Source organism: Lissotriton helveticus, chromosome 1_1 (assembly GCF_964261635.1).
Source record: "Lissotriton helveticus chromosome 1_1, aLisHel1.1, whole genome shotgun sequence".
Taxonomy (NCBI): Eukaryota; Metazoa; Chordata; class Amphibia; order Caudata; family Salamandridae; genus Lissotriton; species Lissotriton helveticus.
Window position 1 is genome coordinate 1,248,461,954 of NC_136057.1, and position 20,363 is coordinate 1,248,482,316.

Consider the following 20,363-nt stretch of genomic DNA (forward strand, 5'->3'; position numbering starts at 1 on the left):
TATTGGATCTTTTAGAGCTTCACATGCTTCAATCAGAATAGAAAGCAGTTACAGTATTTGTACAATCCTTATGCTAATAGCAGATGGCGGGTATAGACACTCATATGGAAAAACCAATATATACACCAATATGTAAGATACATTAATCAAACATGTGTAATTGCAAAAGGGCTCACCTTTCTTAAATAAATGGCATAGCATCGCCTGTCCAACAGCTGCATCACTGCACTGTGCTGATTCCAGACAATAGTGCTGCGTGAAAGTATGTACATTCTTCCAAGTTTCTTCAGACATCTTTTAACGTCTAATGTATGCATGGATCTTTCCTCCGCTGACTGTGGATTTGGAACGAAAGTTCTCAGTATTGCAGGCTCATTAAGATGAAAGTCTGAAGGGACCTAGGGAATACATTTTGGATTGGTTCTGAGAATAACAGAGTCGTCTGTGAAATGTAGTAAAGATGCCTTAATTGTAGATGCCTGTATTTCGCTTACTCTTCTGGCTGATGTTAATGCTAGTATTAATGCAACTGTCGAATAAAGGAACTTGAGGTCCGCCTTGTGTGTTGGTTCAAATGGACTTTTCATTAACTGTGTTTGCACTACATTCAGCTGCCACACAGGAGGAGGAGCCATTATTGGAGGAAAAACTCTGAATAGTTCTTTGATGCATTGCTTAATGATCCTATTAACCCACAAAGACGGAGTAGATAAAGAGTATCTATATCTTGACATTGCAGCTAGTTATTACTTCATTGATGTATAATTCTGATTTTGCTAGTGAAAAGAGATAGGGTAGCATTGGTTCTTGTGATGCTGGATGAGGATGTACATTCCACTTTCTGGCACCACAGACAGAAATGTTTCATTTCACTCTATCTGTTTTTGTAGTGGTGTCTGCTCTAGCCTTTGCAAGAATGACTCTGCAATCTTGAGGTATATTTAAATCCACAAATTCATGGAATTCCGGAGCCATCCAGATAAATTGAGAGAAGTCGGGTCTGGATGAAGGACCTGGCCTTGGTTCGTCATTAACAGAGTCTTGGATAGTTTCAGTTGATAATTTTTTGTTACATCTGGGAGCTATCAGGATCATACAACACCGTTCTGTCTGACTGAGGATCTTTGGTAGAAGAGGTATCGGTGGAAAAGTGTATGTATAGATCCCTGACCATCTGATCAAAAATGTATTCCCCCCACAGCCCTAGATGTGGATGCCAACTTGCATAAAACAGGCATTTCTGGTTCTCTGCTGTTGCAAAGAGATCTAGAGCTAGATTGCCCCACAGAGAGAAGATTTTGTTCCAGCGCCGTCTGATCAAGGTCCCATTTGTGGCAGCTGTTCCTTATTCTGCAGAGCGTGTCTGCTAAGATGTTGCTTGTCCCTGGAACATGTTCCACGCAAAGTGTTATCCCATGTGTCATGATTAAGGCTCCGAGTTTTTCATTTTTACTGATTTTTTCAAGTAAATACAGAAAGAAAACAATGTGTTTCCTGTATGTATTTATTTTTAAAAGCAGTGAATTACTGAATATTGTGCTTCTAGTGAGTGTCTTTCCATGCTGTCTGTTGTGAATTCCAAGACAACAGACGAGCAGATTGATAGCACGGGGAGTTACAAAACAGATTAAGATATCTTTAATTACATGCATATTTTAAAATATATTTGTGGTAAATTGCTAATATTTACCTGTGGATGTGGTGTTTTGCTATATTTGGCTGCTAAATTTGCTAAAACGTGACAGGCAACAAAGTATGAGTGCATGTTTAGCCATACTAATATAATAAAGAGAGAGCCCAAACCTTTGAGGCGGGTAAACTCCGGAACCACAACGCCAATCGGAACACCCAATACAGCATTGCAAACGACAGTATCAGCAGATGGACATAGGCAATACAGCAGCCCGAAATATGCATTAGAAGGGGAAAAGAAAGTTTTGTGCAAAGTAGTCCGTTGTGGGCGTGTGCGTTGTGCTGTCGGCAAAAGACTGCGGGATTATACCGCTTGCGAGAAGCGTTCTGTGTGGGACTAGCGTTCCAATACGATTGGGCGTGTCCTTTAGCATTGTTATGGGCGTTGGATGTTGACGCGATGTTGTGCGTCTAAGTGGCGTAGGCTGGAGCGGACAAACACGTTCGGGGATGGAGCAAACACACATGCGTCAGCTGTAGCGGAAAAAAAGTTTGCGGCTGAAGCGGACACAGTTTGCATATTGCAGTGGCGTCGGCCACAGCGGACAAACAGGGTCGCGGCCGGAGCGTATTAAGGTACATATTGCAGTGGAGTCGGCTACAGCGGACAAACACGTTCGCGGCTGGAGCGTGTTAAGGTTTTAAAATAAAAACACGTTCGCGGCTGGAGCGTGTTAAGGTTTAGAAATACAGTATTATTACCTACCCGAACCATTGAAGACATTCTGCTTTCATGCCCGGACAACGTCGGGACGGGCTGCTAGTCAGTTAAATGAATGTGTAAACAATTTGTTTTGTAAACTTTGTTTATTGAATGAAAAACACAGCAATACATTACATGATTGAACGACATATTGCATGGTACCATAAAAAATTCCAGTTCAGCATCATTCAAGATTATTCACGACGCGTCTCCTACCAGTCTCTCCTGCCTACCCATCTCCATTTCAACCGCGGGTGATATACATAGGTCTCCTCTATGTTTGTTCCAGTGTGACCATTTCCTGTCCCATTTCTTTGGGCAGCCCCTCGCCTTATAGACCTCTGTCTCTGCCAGCATGCATCTGTCCATTTCCCTGACCCAAAGAGTAACACGAGGTGGGTTCTTATCCCCCAGCCCCTAGCCACCTCCCTCTTCACCAACGTGTATCCCAGTGTTGTGAACTGTTGTTCGATCTCCGTTAAGTCAGTGGCCTCCCAGATGTTCAGTAGCCCAAGTTGTGGAGTTAGCGTTATTTCTTTTCCCAGTGCCTTAACCATGTGAGTTGTGGCTCCCTCCCATAGGAGGCGTATCTTGGAGCATGTCCATAGAGTATGGTAATATGTGGTCTGTTGACCACAGCCTTTTACACATCTGTCATCAGCTTTGGACCCTATTTTGGCCAAAATGATCCCAGTAATATATGATCGGTGGAGTACTCTGAGATGGATCAGGCGAAACCTCTGAGGTATAGCCGCCTCACGGGGGGACATTAGAGCCGTCTGCCAATCCTCATCCTCCATAGGCTCCATATCCTCTGGCCAGCATACCCTGAGTTTTGGAAAGGTATCTGGCAGATTATTGCTGAATTTCTTATAAATCAGGGATATCGCCTTAGATCTGAGGGGTCCATCAAGGAGGCGATCTTCCAGAGGTGACAACTCTGGTATTTCTGCAAGGGACAGAAAGGCTGCTTGTAATGCATGTCTGATTTGGAAGTGTCTGTATACTTCTCTCTGGGTTAGCTGGTATTTTTCCTGGAGCTCGCTAAAGGTCAATATCGCCCCTTTTTTTACCAGATCTCCCACTGTGGATATTCCTACGAGGTCCCACGTATCCAATCCAGGATGGTACCCTAATCTTCCCAGTTTCTGAGCAAACCACAATGGCGTGGCCAGCGAGAGAATGCCAGCCCAACCCAGTCAGGATGTGACTATACACCACACGTCCAACGTATGTTTAGTTGGCCCATAGAATTTTCCTTTGTTTTTCCTATCCGTGGTGCAAAGAGCCCTCAGATACCCAAGCGGTCAGTCTGGTATCAATCAAGGACATATGCTGGGTCGTCCGGGGGATAATACAACCAATGGTTAACAGTTTGTGTAAACAATTTATTTTTTATCCACTTATTCGCAAACCAACAAATAAATATGGTTAAATAATAATAGGATGGGCAAAAAATAAATATGGATAAATAAATACGTAAATGTTAAAAAATAAATACCATAAAACCTAGAGCCTTGGTCATTATTCAGTTGCTTCCCCAGAAAGGGCTAGCAATCTTGTGCCCCCTTGCTGATTCACATAGTGCATGTTGGTGGTATTGTCTGTACGAACAAATACGGACAGCATATTGGTGGTATTTTCTGTACGAACTAATACGGACCAATTTGTTATCCTTAGCAAGAAAGCTCTTGGGCAAACATAGAATGCTTTGATTTCAGCTGATTGATAGGCCTGGTCTTTTAATCTGCAGACCATCTTCCTTGGCCCTGCAGATCCTGCTGATGGCCAACCCAGCCCTCTAGGAAGGCATCTGTGGTTATCACGTAATCAGATATTTGAGGCAGGAACTTTAGGCCTGTAGATACATTTTTGGCTTGTGTGCACCAGGTAAGAATGACGCTTCTGTTTAGAGCCATTGCTTGGCCATTTCTCCCTGTACAGGTCTCATTTTCAGGCAGGAAAAAGGGACCATAGATATCGCTGAGGACATTATCCCTAGGAGCAATAGGTGGGAAAAGTTCGAAATTTTTGTACCCTCAGCTAGGGTAGTATTGTGAGTAACCAGCTCTTAAGGGAGGTCACTGTTTTCTGTACTTCAGGCCAAAAAGACGTTGCCTTAAACCACCCCTGCCATCTTAAAACTGGATTCCCTGCCAACTGGCGAAACCCAGTGGAGGATATATCCATAGCACAATCAGTGAGCTTTGAAGATGTTCTTTCCCCTCTTGCAAGATTCTCTTTATATCTGCTCTTTTGTCCTTGGGCATGAGGTCTATGAAAGCACTAATGTCCGATCATATTTGCCTGTGGTACCGACCCAATACGGCCATGGAATTGGCATCATGCACCATAATTGCTGACATAGAGGTGAATCTTTACCCAATGTTGCCTAGATGTCTGCCCTCACTATTCGGTGGAGTGGATTGATTTTTAAACTGCTGCTGAGCCACCTGGGAGATGACCGAGTCTGGCTTAGGGTGCCCTACTAGACAAGCAGGCACATTTTCTGGCACCTTGTGCTCTTTGTCACTCTGTGTTAAGACGGCTGCAACAGTAGAAGCATTCTTCATGATCTTTGCCCCTTCTTCCCAGATGTAATCCACTATTGGGGATTGCTTGCACAGATCTTTTGGCAGGCTCTTTGAAACTGTAAAGGAAACAGTCAGACTTTTTAACTGTCATTGGCAGTTTAAACATTTTTGCTGCTCTCTCCATCAAGTTACAGAAACCCCCACTGTCATCTGGAGGTGCATCAACTGGTTGTGGAGCAGGTGGTGATGGAGTAGAGATTAAATAGTCATTTCATTCATTTGGTATGAAAAGATTACCTGCTATTTCTCCTTCCTCTCTGTAATAGTCTGATGATGAGGGATTCATAGGAGGTGCCAGTTTGCTGGATGCAGGAGTCATTGTGGGTGTCAAGGATGGCAGAATAGGCCTTGTGTCCTCGGAGGAGGAGGTGGAGCACTAGCTGTTTTGGTAATGGTTGTTTAGTGGGTTCCTTGAAACCTTTTTTAGTAGTCCTGCAACATCCTTTGGAGGTCTTGAAACAGGGTCAAAGGACCCTGCACCATACCTTCTTGTGAAGGAGATTGGCCATAATGGTGGAAATGCTCTCCATGCTTGGGCCTTTCAGTTTATCTCGAGTGCTGAAGTTCAAAGATTCATCACAGTACTGGTCAACCTAGAATTTGACATGGAGCTCATAAGGGCTGTGGTCCACCCTGAACACACCATCATCAACTGGCTCTTCAATATCAAGAATGTGACTTGGAGGGAGAGGAGATACTTTGCTTGGGGAAGTACGTTCAGGTAGGAAGAATGTTTTTGCACTTTTTACTCTTGTTGTCGGTGTTGTTGGCAATGACTTTGTTGAGACTGTAGATGTAATGTGCAGTTGCGAGTGCTTTCTAGTGACCTTTAATATTGACAAAGTAATCTTTTTCGATAGACCCCAATCGACGATGTTGTAGTCAACTGTTTAGATGCTCTCGATGGAGCTTTCATTAACGATACCCTCGGAGACGGGATTATCGCTGACAATTAAATGGATGGCAACATTGATGTAGCTGTCATCAACACCCATGTCGATGTCACTGTTGTTATTGTCTGTAGTTACTTCATGACGACTAAGTCATCATCGTTGTTGAGCTTTTCAAAGCAATTTTAGGTTTTAACATCATTGGCGCTGAGGAGGACTTCTCTGGATGCACTCCAGACTTAGCAGATGGAATGGTGGGCTCAGACCGTACAGGAGATTCTTTTTTTTCCTCCCTTTTGAAACGGTCTCCACAAATTTAAGGTGAGTTTTTTAAGGCCTTGCTAGACTCCTCTGATGTCTTTTGGTCACAAGATCTTTCCTTCTTGTGTCATCTTTTCTGAGAGGTTGAACAGGTATCACTGCCTTCTTCTTTAAAAAGAGGAGACTTTTTATATTTACATTTTTTAAGCCAAAGAAGAAGCCTCCTTTCCCTATCCTTCAGGGTCTTAGTAGAAATGGTACAACAGATCTTGCGGTCTTTTTTTTTGCCTTGTGTGCAGGGTAGGAGCATTAGATGCAATCCTTGTGGGGGTCTCCAGAATGCTGCCACAGGGCCTGAAAATGCCTTTCTTAGATGACTCTGATATGGTAGTAGTAAATTATAAATATTTTCCAAACTGGTCGAGGAAAAACTGAGCAGAGCTCAGGAAGACTCCCTTTCCACAATGTGTGGTAGAAATTCTGAGGGAATCCGCCTCTGTGTAGAGTATTTCAGAGGGTGCTGTCACCTATTTGTCTGGAGTTCTGTTTTTTTAAAGGATATGAATAAGTTGTTTCACTTCCATTATAGCCTATGGTAATATGATGTACTGCTTGCTATGGTACATTGGGACCCATTTTAACGACGGGGAATGATTCAAGTATGTGAAACTATGAAGGCTCTAATACTGGAGAAGAATATATTGCATGTATTTGTTTAATTCTGGGATTAGTATCACTGATATTAAAATGGACTTCTTAAGACAAGTGGAAAGGCAAATCAAAACACAGCAAATTCTGAGAATGACTGTCTATTTCACAACCAATCACCCAAGTTGTTTATGGTAACACTCATCCATTAATGAATTCCATTGTAGGTACATTCCTAGAAATTTCACAACCAAGCACCCAAATTGCTTATGGTAACACTCATCCATTAATGAATTCCATTGTAGCTACATTCCTTGATATTTATGGCCAGACTGAAAAATAGTTTGGGGTACATCCGTTTCCCTTTGGTGAAGATAAAAAGCAATTTGTATTTTGGAAATTAATATCCTGATTCATGAAAACAGCAGTTGTAGAGTACTCAAAGTGCTTATAGTGGATTTTCTAACTTCTTGTGTTGAATGTTGAGGCTCTAAAGAGGGGATTGAAGGATGGGCCATGTACTGAAAATCAACAAATTTGAGTTTGTGGGTATTTATGAACAATATGCAGGAAGGTTCCCACCATTGAATTGCATGTAAAACTGTTCCTGTTAAAGGCAGTAGTAATTAATTTTAGAGAGAAAGGTTAGCCTCCTTATTTAATAGGGGTGAAGGTGAAGAGGTTTCTCCATAGGGAAACATATTTTATATGTGAACAAAAAACGTTTTAAAGTAGAATGTGGATAATCTGCATGAGTAAATAGGACCAAGTTGGACTGAAACTGACTACTCATAGACAACTACTACTATTGTCCATATGCAAACGTTTTCTTAGGATTTTCTGTGAATGGCCAAACAGTCATATAATAAGTGTAAATCTATGGCAGGTAATTTCAGACTTTAGCCAAGGTAAGCTTGTGGGCTGGGGACAATTCTCTATCACAGCTGGGCTGGGCACGGTGGGCATAGTCTGTTGTTTTATTGGTTGAGGAACTGAAATATAATCAAACTTGGAGATAACTTACTAGTAAGTAGGCTTTGCTTGGAACCATCCATAGAGTGAATGTGTGTCATAAAGATCGCCAGCATAAGTCTTTGAGTCGGCACATAATGTCTTCTCAGCCAGGTTGCCACCTAAAATTTCTGTAATTAGAAAAACAAGAGCGCAATTTCATTCAACTTCTAATTTGTAATAATTAGTGCAAAGCACAAAAGCAACAAACATCCAGAGCAAGAAAACATTGTATTATATCAGAAGTGATTAATGTAGGTCCAGGTTGGCCAGATCAATTCCAGACTGTCATGATAATCACTGACTTAGTGAATGTTTTCCATGTAGATGCACTGCATATAAATTTAGTTTGTGTGGATAGCCTGAAAATATAGCATGTAACCATATATAGTTGGAATGCCTGAAATTATAAAAATGGCATTGGTAATGATATATATTTAACATATCCAGAGCTATTTTCAATTGAAAATAAATAGAAATAGTGAAGTTTACTTGCCTGCACCAGTACTCCAGACTGCAGGGTTTAATTGACCTGTGGCAGAACGAAGGGCCTCATTCCGATGGCAGTCAAAAGCCACTGCGGGATAGAGGGTGCCCGACCTGTAGTTGACGGTTCCACCCATCATATTATGATACAACTGTACTGTAGGCAGTGGCAAACATGCATTTGTCTATTGGCGGTTTGTGCTGTGGCCTGGAAAAGAGTAGTAGCACAAGCCGCATTAGAGAAAGGCATGTTTGCAAACATCTATGCAGCGTGTGCCAGGCACCATGTGGTGCCTGGCACACACTGCATGGATGTATGAGGGGGTACCATATGTGCCCTCCCAGCCTCATAGCAGTGGTCCACGGGGGACAGAAGCCCTGCTAGAGGCCGCCAAAGTATCTTTCCAACAGCCTTTCCATGGTTGTGGAACAGCCATGGAAAGGCTGTGGGAAATTGACACGGTAATCCTTACGACAGAGCCTGCGCAGGCACCACCGTAATTGTAGGAATACTATTTAGTTTAAAGGTGCCTTTCCTCACCCAGTCTCTTTTGTTAGTATTGTCCCCCTAAGTATAGATGGGGCCACTTGGCTGGTTTTAGATTGTGTTACACTACACCCAAACTATCTAAATTTGAATATAGCGGAGCACCATTAGCCCTATGCACAAGTAACCCAACTCTATCTGCGAGTCATAAAATATATTTCTTGTTCAATTCAAGTGGCCCACCTGGAGCTACGCCTCCGGTACAGATACAGGCCGGAGGTCTTGTAATTAATCCTGTCATGATTATTGTAATGTGTTTTTCTGCTCTAGTTGTTCTTCACATTACTTCTGCGGATTTTAGAATTGTTGGCCAGCTCTTGGCAGGTTGTAGAATGTTACTAGGGACTTGAAGATCAGCTCGGGTTAGAGCCAACTGGGTTGCTGAGCTGTCTTTCCCTGACAACTTACAAATAAGTATTCTTCTCAAATCTACAAGGCCTAATCTTACGTTTAATGAGGAAACTTCTTTTCAACAATGATTAACTCCATGATGGGCAAACGTCCTCAGATTCAAGAGGATTTTCACTTTTGGATAGCACAGAAAATTGAACAGATTGAAGCTGTTTTCCCACCTAATAGTCCTGTGGAAAAACAACGCCTAACTATGGGGCCCATAAGGATGGCGGGCCGATTGCCCCCGCCAGGCTGGCGGTAGCCACCGCCAGCCTGGTGGGGGCAATCCGCCCGCCATCCTCTCCCGAATCCCCCGCCATATTAGTATGGCGGGGGACCACGGCGGACGGAAAGACCATCCGCCGCTTTCCCGCCCCGGTCGCCTTGCGGCCGGGGCGGAAAAGGAATAATATGGTGGCGGTGTCTATTAGAAACCGCCAGCCATATTACAATGGAGTGTAACAGATGCCTTTCCGTGGCTGCATGCGGTCTTCACTTTGGGGGCCCCCTGTGTGCCCCCAAAGTGAAGGAGGGGTGGGGGTGCACACGGGGTTACCTGTGGTACCCCCCTGCATTTGCATATACAATGTGGTAGGCACCGCGCGGTGCCTGCCGCTTTGTGTATGCAAATGTATACATGCATTTATAGCATTGTGGCAGGCGGTGCAGAGAGCACCGCCCACCACAATGTTATAAATTCAGGATGCGGCCGCCACTGTGGCGGCCGCATCCTAATACCCTCCACGGGACCCCCGCCCTTATGGCGGGCGGTTCCAAATCCCGATAGGCTGGCGGGCAGACTAAGTCTGCCCGTCATCCTAATGACCCCCTATGTGTTTGCCAAGTGGTCTGATGCCTCCTTTGGCAGACTGCAAAACCTGGGGGATGGTGTTTGCATTGGTGTATACACTGTGCTTTGGCACCACCTACATGAGTGTTCTGCCGAGAGTTCTGAAACGTGTACAGGATGAACATGGGCTGGCCCAGCCCTGGATTTGGGGATGAAAATGGTGGGAATGTTCCCTATTGTCTCCGACATGATTCTGACTAACATTAAAGGTGAGGTGGTTTGCTTACAGGTGCGCAATCACGTAGCAGTGGTGGCGAATGCTGATTGGGAGTGACAGTTGCCGATTATTATTGTAGATGTCTATATATCTCTAGGACAGAATAATTTGGGAGTCAGACCATTTACACAGGTACAAAGTAAACCCCCTCCAGACAAGGAGGGTATACCAGTCTTTCCGAAAAGGGGCTGGAACAAACATTTGCAGCAACAGAAGCCTAGGTCCTGTGCTGGTTTGCCTCCACTGGATGCTTCTGGATGTAGATATGATTTACGTGGCCACTCTAAAATTAAGGCACCTGAGATGTTCCAGGTTCCTAATCCCCATTCTCCTCATTCCTTACAGAAATCGTCGGACCAAAATTTGGCAGAGGGGGTCGACACGATCGCAGACAAGGCGAGTCCATGCAACAAAAGCGAGTCCCGCAGCACCTTTTTGACGTGAAATTCAAATGGGAGGAACCACCTCAATATCGAGCCCTGTTTCAGAAGAAAAAAGTTGCTGCTTTAACTGCAAGGTATGCCCCAGATGGTGAGAACCCTCCTCCTGGACAGGAGTTTGGCAGTAACTCTCCTCGACACGTGGCGAAAGTTACCATAGTTCGGCAGACACTCCACCAGCGCCTGGAGGTGAAAGCAACTGACAGTTGTATTACTTTATAAATCTTGGACACCTGCATAGCTCTTCCTGATAGATTCTACCATGTAGACCTTCAAATTGAAGAGGATATTAAACATATAATAAATGCAATCCTGTGGGACAATTTGACGTCTTCCTATGACATTTTGCTTGTGGAGGTTGATTGGCCTCCCCCTTTTGTCCTCGCTACCTCTAGGGGCGACGAGGTAATTGTACCATCTTTTTCTCAATATATCCCGGGATGGGCTTTGGCCTAGGCTCCCGCTTTGTATCACAATCAGGGGGACGGGGAATAGAGATTCACCTTTGCTTGCAATCCCTTTACGATCTACTCCTCAGGCTCAACCCCAATGTTCCATTAAAAGAAATGCAAAGGCGTCCATTAGTGAGATTCTGACTCAAGTGGATTATCATTGTGTTATTGAGCCCTGTGTCTCATCCATGAATAATCCCCTTTTTCCGATATTGAAACCGGATGGTTTCATATTGCATAGTTTTAGCCTATAGACATTTGAGCAGTCATGTTCATACCTTTGCAGTACAGAACACACACAGCTCTGCATTGGTAAATACCATTGTTAATAAGCAATTCAAAACTACGCTAGAAATTTCAAATGGATTTTTCAGTCACACTTTGGCTCTGGAGATCCGTGACCGCATTCAATGCTCTCAGCAATCAGAGACGCTTTGCGAGATTGCCTATGGGGTATAAGATTAGCCTTGGTGTTTTTGGAGTATGCATAGTGTTGATTTTACATGTCATTGACCAGGATGCATTTTCTTATGTCGATGATATTTACTTGACAGATGATGAATTAAATCTGCATCTCATGCATGTAGATCGCATTACCACTCATTGTGCAGCTTTAGGTTACAAATTAAACTTTGCAAAATCTCATATTGCTTTTTTGGCAGTTCTTTTTCTTTGTTATGAACTGAACATGAGGATAGGGGCTTGGTAACCCACTTTTTGAAGAAATTTCCTTTACTGCAACCTCCAACTACTCTAAGGAAATTAGTCTTTGCTGTTTTTTTTAAAGAATTTACATTCCAGATTATGCCCAGCGTATCAAACTGCTGTGTGCGTTGATAGAACCTTCTTTCTCATCTTCCTGTTGGCTTCCGTAACGCCCCGGGTATTGCGATCTTTACAGTCTTATCTGCTTGCAACTCAATTCTTGTTAACGAGAGACAATAGTATGAATCTAGTCATAAGGATTGTACCAGGGACATTAGGATTCACCTACGTGACTTTTAAAGAAGGGGACACAGTTCCCATAGCTTATAAATCGCATTTGTATACTCCTGCTGAAATGGGTTTTTCCTCAACTAAAAAGACTTTGACAGCTGTGCAAATGGAGATTCTAAAGGAACGCTCTCTGGCACAGGAAAAATGTATTTTCATGATTTCGTCTGTGCCCTCTTTGGAATCTGTCACAAAGGCGAGTGTGCCTAATCCTAAAGCTCTGCATCCTTTTTGGATACAATGGGCTAGTTCATTGATGTCGGCTGATGTCAACTTCTTTTCTGATCCTTTTTTACAAACGCAAGAGTTTTTAAAGTATGAACAAGTTCATCCTCTTCCTTTGTCCCTACTCCCTCTGGATCAGAACAAATGTATAATTTACACTGATGGTTCTGTACAGCCAGCTGTTCATTCTAAACATGCGTATTGTGCTGCCTGCGCTATAGTGGCAGGCTCCATAGTAGATGGAGATTTTAAATCCTCCTTGATTCACACACAATCCCTTGGGGATTGCACGGCACAATTAGCTGCATTGCGCGCTTTGCTTTTGGCTCTTGAGTTTGCGGATCCTGCGGTGCTTACTCTTGTAGTGTGCGATTCGATTTAATGTGTACAATCCTTTAATGACAATTTATTCTTTTGGCAACAAAATGATTTTCAGGATTCTAAAGGTAGCGCAATAAAGCATAAAATGCTTTGAGTCTGGGAAGCCGCTCACAAGGAACGTTTGCCACTCACACATGTAATCCACACACTGGGCCATCAGCGTGTGGGAGCACACGCTGTTGGTAATTCTATGGCTGATGAGGCAGCCAAATCTGCATTAGCCACATGCTCAGTAGCAGCAGTTACAAGATCCATGACTAAAATTGATGATGATATTTTGGCAGCTATAGCTGCAACAAAGGAGGGGTTTCAGCAGGGTTTCTCTGCTAGTTATTCCTATCACTTAACCACTGATCGAGTTCCGTTCGTGACTATTCCCTCAGTTGGTGATCGCTTGATTCCTAACGAGTACCGCAGGCTGTCCTTGATTCTGGCTGCCCATGAAGGAATGGCTTCTGCGCATGCAGGAGTGACAACCACAATCTCACTCTTACAGCAACGTTATTGGTGGCGCGGCTTATATCAGCAAACACGGAAGTATGTACTTCCCTGTGACATTTGTCAACAGATTAAACCTTCTACTGTTTCGCGTCCACACACACAACTGTTAAATTCTAATTAACTGTTTTGTTATATTTATCAAGATCACTGCAGTCCTTTGACATCAGTCAATGCTTTCTGCTGGTTGCAATAGATTCATGCAATCACCGTTACTGTTATAAAGGATTTACATGTCTTTGTAGTGACAGATGCCTGTGGCACCTTCCATTCCAACCAAGGTCTGGTTTTTGTCTCTGAGGCTTACAGAGCTTCGATATCGGCCTATGGGCAATTCAATTGTGGCGCGGATGCACTGTGACTTAAAGCAATCTTTAACAGCAAGGGTATTAGATACAGGCTGGGGCTGGTTGACTAATCTATATGGGAATCAACGTGCATTAAATAATCTCTATAGAGATCGCTAGGTGGGCGGAAACTGTACGAAATGCTCTTTGGCGTTAAGATGTTTGTGCCAGACCTTGCCGGTCTAGACGTTGTGGTGGCTGCCGCAACATTAGACGTAGATAACCATTGCGCTATGTTACACTTTCTACAAAAGGATCAAGATGCTCTAGCAAAATCTCACAGCAGTCCCAGTCCCTGTTTCTGGCTGGCTTCCTAAAGTTCGAGATCTGGTCCGGGAAAATGTGACGAACACGAAAGAATTTGACTCCTCATACCGTGCTCCAATCCAGGTTATTGGTCTAAAAGGCACCAGAGCTGTGATTTTACCTCCACTACCTGGATGCCTACAAACATTCCAAGTCAGAATGTTTCTCTTCGGCAAATGAATGCTGTTCCTCCAGATTCTCCAAGACATATGAAGGGGGATATAGAGTTTTCAATTAATTTATTGCCTGTTTCGCCTTCAACATCTATGATTGTGGAAAATGAGTATAATTCCCTGCCAGTTGAACATATAGTTGATATCCCAGAAAACTACAATATATTCAGCTTCTAATGAGGAACACCCCCCTTTGTTTTAGCTCAGTTCCAGTGGGCACTATATTGACCAAGATAATGTCTCTTCAGATACATCATCGTTGTCTTCGTCTATAAAGTTGCCTCCTGCACAGATTTGTGTTTTCATTTCATGGTTGAAAAGAACGTATCTGGTCCCAATATGGACTTACATCTGGATCGTACTGTCAATGGTGTTCCTCTTTATGTGGATTGGGTTCATAACTGTCTTTTCCCTTTTGATCAATGGTCACTACTTACCTGAACACTCTGCTGTAGAACTGGTTGATGGAGTACTGGCCTGCATACTCCTTCACATTAAATGAAAAAACACCAAACTCTTGTTAATATTTCTGCAGTCAGGATCGCTGATGGCACAGTTTGGGACAAAGTGCCATTCAATGTATATGGTCCTATGGAAACCCTACACATTTTTTCGTGGGAGATGTTGTTTTACCTGGAATACATTCAGACTATTGGGATGTCAATGCTATTAATTCTTTGTTTTCTGATTTGCAATATTATACTGTTTTTGATACAGAAGATTTATATTTAAATTCAGCAAGTTATGCAGATTTATTTTGTTACCAACACTATGGTCATCACTTCCTTCATAAAACAAGTACTCAAAGACCCACATTTAATATACACAATGGGAACATTGCCCGGAACCATCTAAGGGGAGTTCCATTACACAGAAAAATAAATGTACATATTTCACTGCTTATAATCTATCAGATCTGGCTTCATATTATTTCAAATTAAATGTTTCAACTTTGAACAAATATATGCTCACCCAGACTAAGTTGGTTTATTCTTTATCCTTCATTTTGGATCTGTCCCTGAAAGGTTTCCAATATTTGGAAAGACAATATTGACTTAAAGTCTATTTGTTGCACTAAATTGTGGCTAGTTTATGGTAGTCCTTGCATCATGCATGTTTAATACTGTCTCAATTAATATTTTTGAATGAGGCGGTCCAAAAAACTACCTGTCTTGGTTTAGCCACTGATAAAAATTTGAATACTCCTTCTATTCAGTCTCTGGCTCAATATGAGACATGGCACACACATACAGACTACACTACGGAAGAATTAACATATATGATACAAAATGGCCCTTTTAATTCTTCTATGATTAATCCGTAGGGTTGGGTTTTGTGGCCAATGAACACTAATGTTTTTCATGTAAGTTTTTTAAATGTTACACAAGTTACGCAACATAGACCTGATCCTTGTACCCCCATTCAAATACAGATACCACTTATTCAGTTGGTAAATTATGTCAACAATGGTTAAAACATTCAGTGCTATCGGCAGTTAAGCACCATCTTTCCCTTTTTGTCAGGAACCATTGTCCTTTCAGATTTTCGTTTAGGTCCGAAATCTCCTTGCCCCAAATGTTTTGTTTACGAGGCTTACAATGAATCTTGGAAACTATCGCAAATGGAGGCAGCACTGCGCTTACATCAAATTGATCAGGATAATTAAAAAAAGTTCTTGCCGTAGTTGATACAGTATTAGCACGCTGTTTTCTTGTATCTATACCTTAGACAATATTGTATTGTCTATGATTGATATTGTTCAGAATAAGGTATCTACATTATATCATGGTCAAAATCAGCTATGTTTAGTTATGCAATTTGGTTGGACCTTACAGACACTTAAAAATGGGAGGGTACCTTGGGATTACCTGAATGCTTCCGCACTATTTTTACCATTTAATTTGACAGATAAACAAAAAATGATGCCAATGAAAAACGCACCATATACTATATTACATATTGAGAAACTAGAACAGTTACCGTTTACTGTAACAGAAACAGATTCAGCGGTGTGCTTAATAGATGGCGCTATTTTATTGCCCATCTCACTTTTCCTGTTCACATTGTGCATGAAACACTATCCTGTAGGTAGATATGAACTGCTTGGGAGTAGTTACATCCATGAATTGTGGTCATTGCCATTCGCTTTCTGTTGTCAGCTTGCGGAAAAGGAAGTTTTCCTTACAGGGGAGTATTGTGACTCAACGGTCGGCCACTCCATTTTGTGTAAGTAAGTAAAAGGAATACCGGTTCCTGCTATTATTTCAACTCTTTCTTTGCTTTCTAATGGCAGCTATTTCATTTTCAGAATTGCTGCGGTTTGCAGGGAGGTATCCTGTACATAGTAACAGCTTCACAACAAGTTACTTGTTGCAGCAATGTCCTGTTCTCCTCTACACAAGAGTGTAGCTAGTTTGCCGTGGCTGTCCATCTGACTTTAAAAACAGATTTCAATAAGCTAAGCAGACTCAAAGCGCTTTTGTTTCGACAAGAAGTGGCTCTCCTGTCAGCTTGTGAGACCTTCGAATTGCAGGTCGCGAGAACATCTAGTGAGATTCAGTCATTGCTAAACACGAATCTCCCCCTACACTTTGGGGAATTAATACACCAAATCTTTAATGCTTCTGAAACAGCAGCCATAGCCCACTGTTTTAAGGTTGTGGGAACCAGCTTTGTAACCTTGTTGCAGACTGCCTGCTGCTTTGCGCACAGTAAAACACAAGTTTATTTTTCATAAATTTATTTTGCAACTTTCACACAATAACCTACAGTTATTTTTCATGCATTGCAGGTTCCTTGGATTTAGTCTGAACATTGTGTGCAAGGTCGAACGACAATGCCCCTTAGGGCAGAGGAGCGTTGCCCCACAGCTTTCTCACGGTACGAGAAGCAGAACCATAAAATGGTAAAACTACCATTTTATGTTTCTACTTCTCGCACTGCTCAAAAACAGGAGTGTTTAGTTTGGAGGCAGGCGGGTATGTGGGTGGGTTCTGCTGCAAAGCAGGGGAGGTGCGGCTAGCCCAATGCTGTGGCCCTGACTGTTTGGCCACCCCTCTGGGGCTGACGAAACCAGTAATGCACACTCTCCCTTTTCTCTATGTAGGCTGCATGTAACACCTCTCATCAGAGTAGGAGCTACTGCGTTGTATATCAGGAGAGCTCCTTTTATGATTCACGGACTACTTGCTATGCTGACAATATTTGTGTTATGCATTTTTCTGCTTATTGTGGCATTTATACTTCAGACTAGAGCATGTTAGTCAAAATAAATACTTTAAACTTGTTCGTGTTTCTGTCAGATCTTATTGTGGACGAGAACAAGAGTGTGAGCAAAAGGGAGTGTCTTGCAACCGCGATTCCTGAGAGAATTGGGAGTGTTATGTTCTGGGGTGTCTAAGCACTTGTGCCTCTGTGAGTGAGTAGGAGGGCAAGTGGGGCACTTAAGCTAATTGGTCCTGGTCTCATGGGTGCTAAGGTGGTGGGATGACTCAGTCCCTACCTACTAAGGTCCCAAAATCATACGCATAGTTCTGAATTTGTGCAGAATCGCTTCAACAAAAGTTTGTACGTACTGGTGAACTAGTAAAGTATAACTTTCGACAATATGGCTGTTTTTGCGAATGAATAAAATAAAAAATAATAATAATAAAGTGCTGTATAAGAAAAGTACATTCTTTCATGACTAATGGTTTACGAAGTGTAACATCGTACCACCCACTCCACCATTTCTTCTCACACATGTTGAATGTTTGGACAGTTTAGGAAATATTGTATATGTATATATCCTCTTCAGAGTCCATTTTCCTCACCAGATGCATCGCCGTTTTATTACAATTGAAGTGATTAAAAATATCTTTAATAATTCTAAAATGTTAGTAATTTTTGCAAATGTAACGATTTTTATATCATCCATTAAGTAAAGTACATTACATATTGGCCTGGATTCACAGAGAGTGGCTTATCTTGGAGTACCCCTGTTTGGCACCTTAAATCCAGGTGTTCTTATTGGGTTACTCTTTACTTACTCCTAAAATGCATTAGTAAGTCGAACGAACTGAATTGTTTTGTGAATCTGGCCCATTATAATTTCCCAATCCCCGAATAGCTGCAATCCCATATCAAGTTTAGAGAGATCTTTCCAAGTGGACCACAAGGTGCAGACTCATATTTTATATATGATGTTCAATGCAGTCATTGAATTGGGTTTTGTTTTGAAATTATACCAAATTACAAGACGGTGGATCACAGAGTTCCTGTAATTTGAACATAAGATATAATTTACATGCAATATAAGATCAGGTGTACAGCTCCTTTTACAGACTCCCAAGTGTACCTCTCTGTTAATGATTTTATTGTTTCTCTTGTCTATGCAGATTTCCACTCTAGAAATGGCATAAACTAGCAATGGATGTGATGCATTACGATGAAAAAATGACCAACAAACGTGTGCTTGATAAGCTAACCAGCAAGTGAGTAGCCAGAAAATGTAAATACCCCCCACTTTGAACCAAAGCTCTGATGGAACCAAGTAAATGAAGCAAGTGAGCGCAACCCTACCTATAAGAGCTCCCTTGTTTCTTCAATCAAAACATCTATCCATGCATCCTTTCACCCTTCCATCCACCAACTGACATCCACTATTTCACCTTTAAATCCTGTCATTCATTCACTCTTTCACCCATCATTCATTCTTTCACCATTCCATCCATTCACCCTTTCACCTATCCACCCTTTTGCCCATTCTTTCACTCATCCATCCATCCTTACCTCCATCATGTCACCCATCCATCCTTTCACCCATTCACCCACCCACACATCCTTTCATCCACCCACATATCCTCTCACCCATCCACTCTTTCAACCATCCTTTCACTCTTGCATCCTACTGCCCATTCACCTACCCGTGCACCAATTCATCCACCCATGCATCCTTTCACCTGTCATTTCACCCATGCATCCTTTTACCCATCAACCCTTCACCCATCCTTTCTCTCATCGACTCATCCTTTAACCCAGCTACCCTTTCACCCACTCATGCATCCTTTTACTCAGCAACCCTTTCATTCATCCTTTCACCCATGTATCCTCTCACCTAGCCTTTGATGCATCTACCCTATCACCCATCCTTTCACTCACCCATGCATCCTTCCAACCACCCCCACATCCTTACTTCCAGCCTACATTTCACCCATCGGTTCACTTACCCATACATCCTTTTATTATTCATCCATCATTTCACCCATCCTTTCACTCACCCACACATCCTTTCATGCATCCACTCTTTCACCCACTCAGGCATCCTTTCAACCATTCTTTCTCCAGTCATTATTTCTCCCATCTACTCACGTTTCACCTATTCACCCTTTCACGTATCAGTCAACACATCCATGCAGCCTTTCACTCATCCTTCCTTTTAATCTTCCTTCCTTTGTTCCCTTTCCTATCAACCCATCTTTCTTTGAGTAATTAGGAGCTTTTGCCTGCGGCGTTGCAGACAGAAGAGGCTCATATAAAACCAACCTCACGACTCCCCTGCCAGATGGTCTGGCCTTGATTGTGCGAGAGCCAAGCTATTGGCCTTGCTAATGCAAGTTTGTAAATCAATGCAAAAGACAATAAGCATTTACAATGACTGCTGGTGCATGATGACTCATATGGATGCAGCGGAGGCCTTCTAGGAATGCTTTTTCTTTGAGAAAACTCAGTCATCAGTTTTCTCAGGTCCAACAGTGAATGACTATGTAAATGCACGCATAAGCGGATATCTAAGAACACGTTCTTCTACAAGACAAAGCATTGATGCCAGTGGTTGTGCATGCATTGTTGCAGAGCCACTTGAAGAAGGCTAAAGTCATGTTTGACCTGTAACTGAAACACCAGAAAAAACATGAGGGAGCATAACATATAAAAGAAGCAGGTGACCTGGTAGCAGTGTGCAGCACTTGTGCACACGAGGAAACAAAAAGTTACTTTTTTTAAAAGTGGAAATTAAGAAAAAAATCAAGGACCGTGGAGGTTTGGGTCTGCAATGGATTTGGAGCAATGTGAGGGGAATAAGCGGGCACGGCAGGGTGAATCGCAATGAATCACACACTTCCATAAAGTGCTAAAAAGGAAAGAAATCATTAAAAATATTGCAGGAAGGAAGAGAAGAGTAATGGGGGAAGTCAGAGGAAGCAACAGCCAAAAAGGGTAGAAATGTAAAGCATAATAAGCAAAGAAGGGAAAGATGAATAAAACATATGAATCCCAT

General features: G+C 42.4%; 1 protein-coding gene across 1 annotated transcript in view; it reads right to left on the reverse strand.

The window, feature by feature from the left end:
• The window catches only part of LOC144822413 (lysosomal alpha-glucosidase-like), a 993,087-nt gene that overhangs the window by 390,851 nt on the left and 581,873 nt on the right, over positions 1-20,363 (reverse strand). Inside the window, exon 13 of the mRNA XM_078679897.1 lies at positions 7,813-7,930. Within this exon, the coding sequence (XP_078536023.1) occupies positions 7,813-7,930 (118 nt within the window). The remainder of the gene's footprint in view (positions 1-7,812; positions 7,931-20,363) is intronic.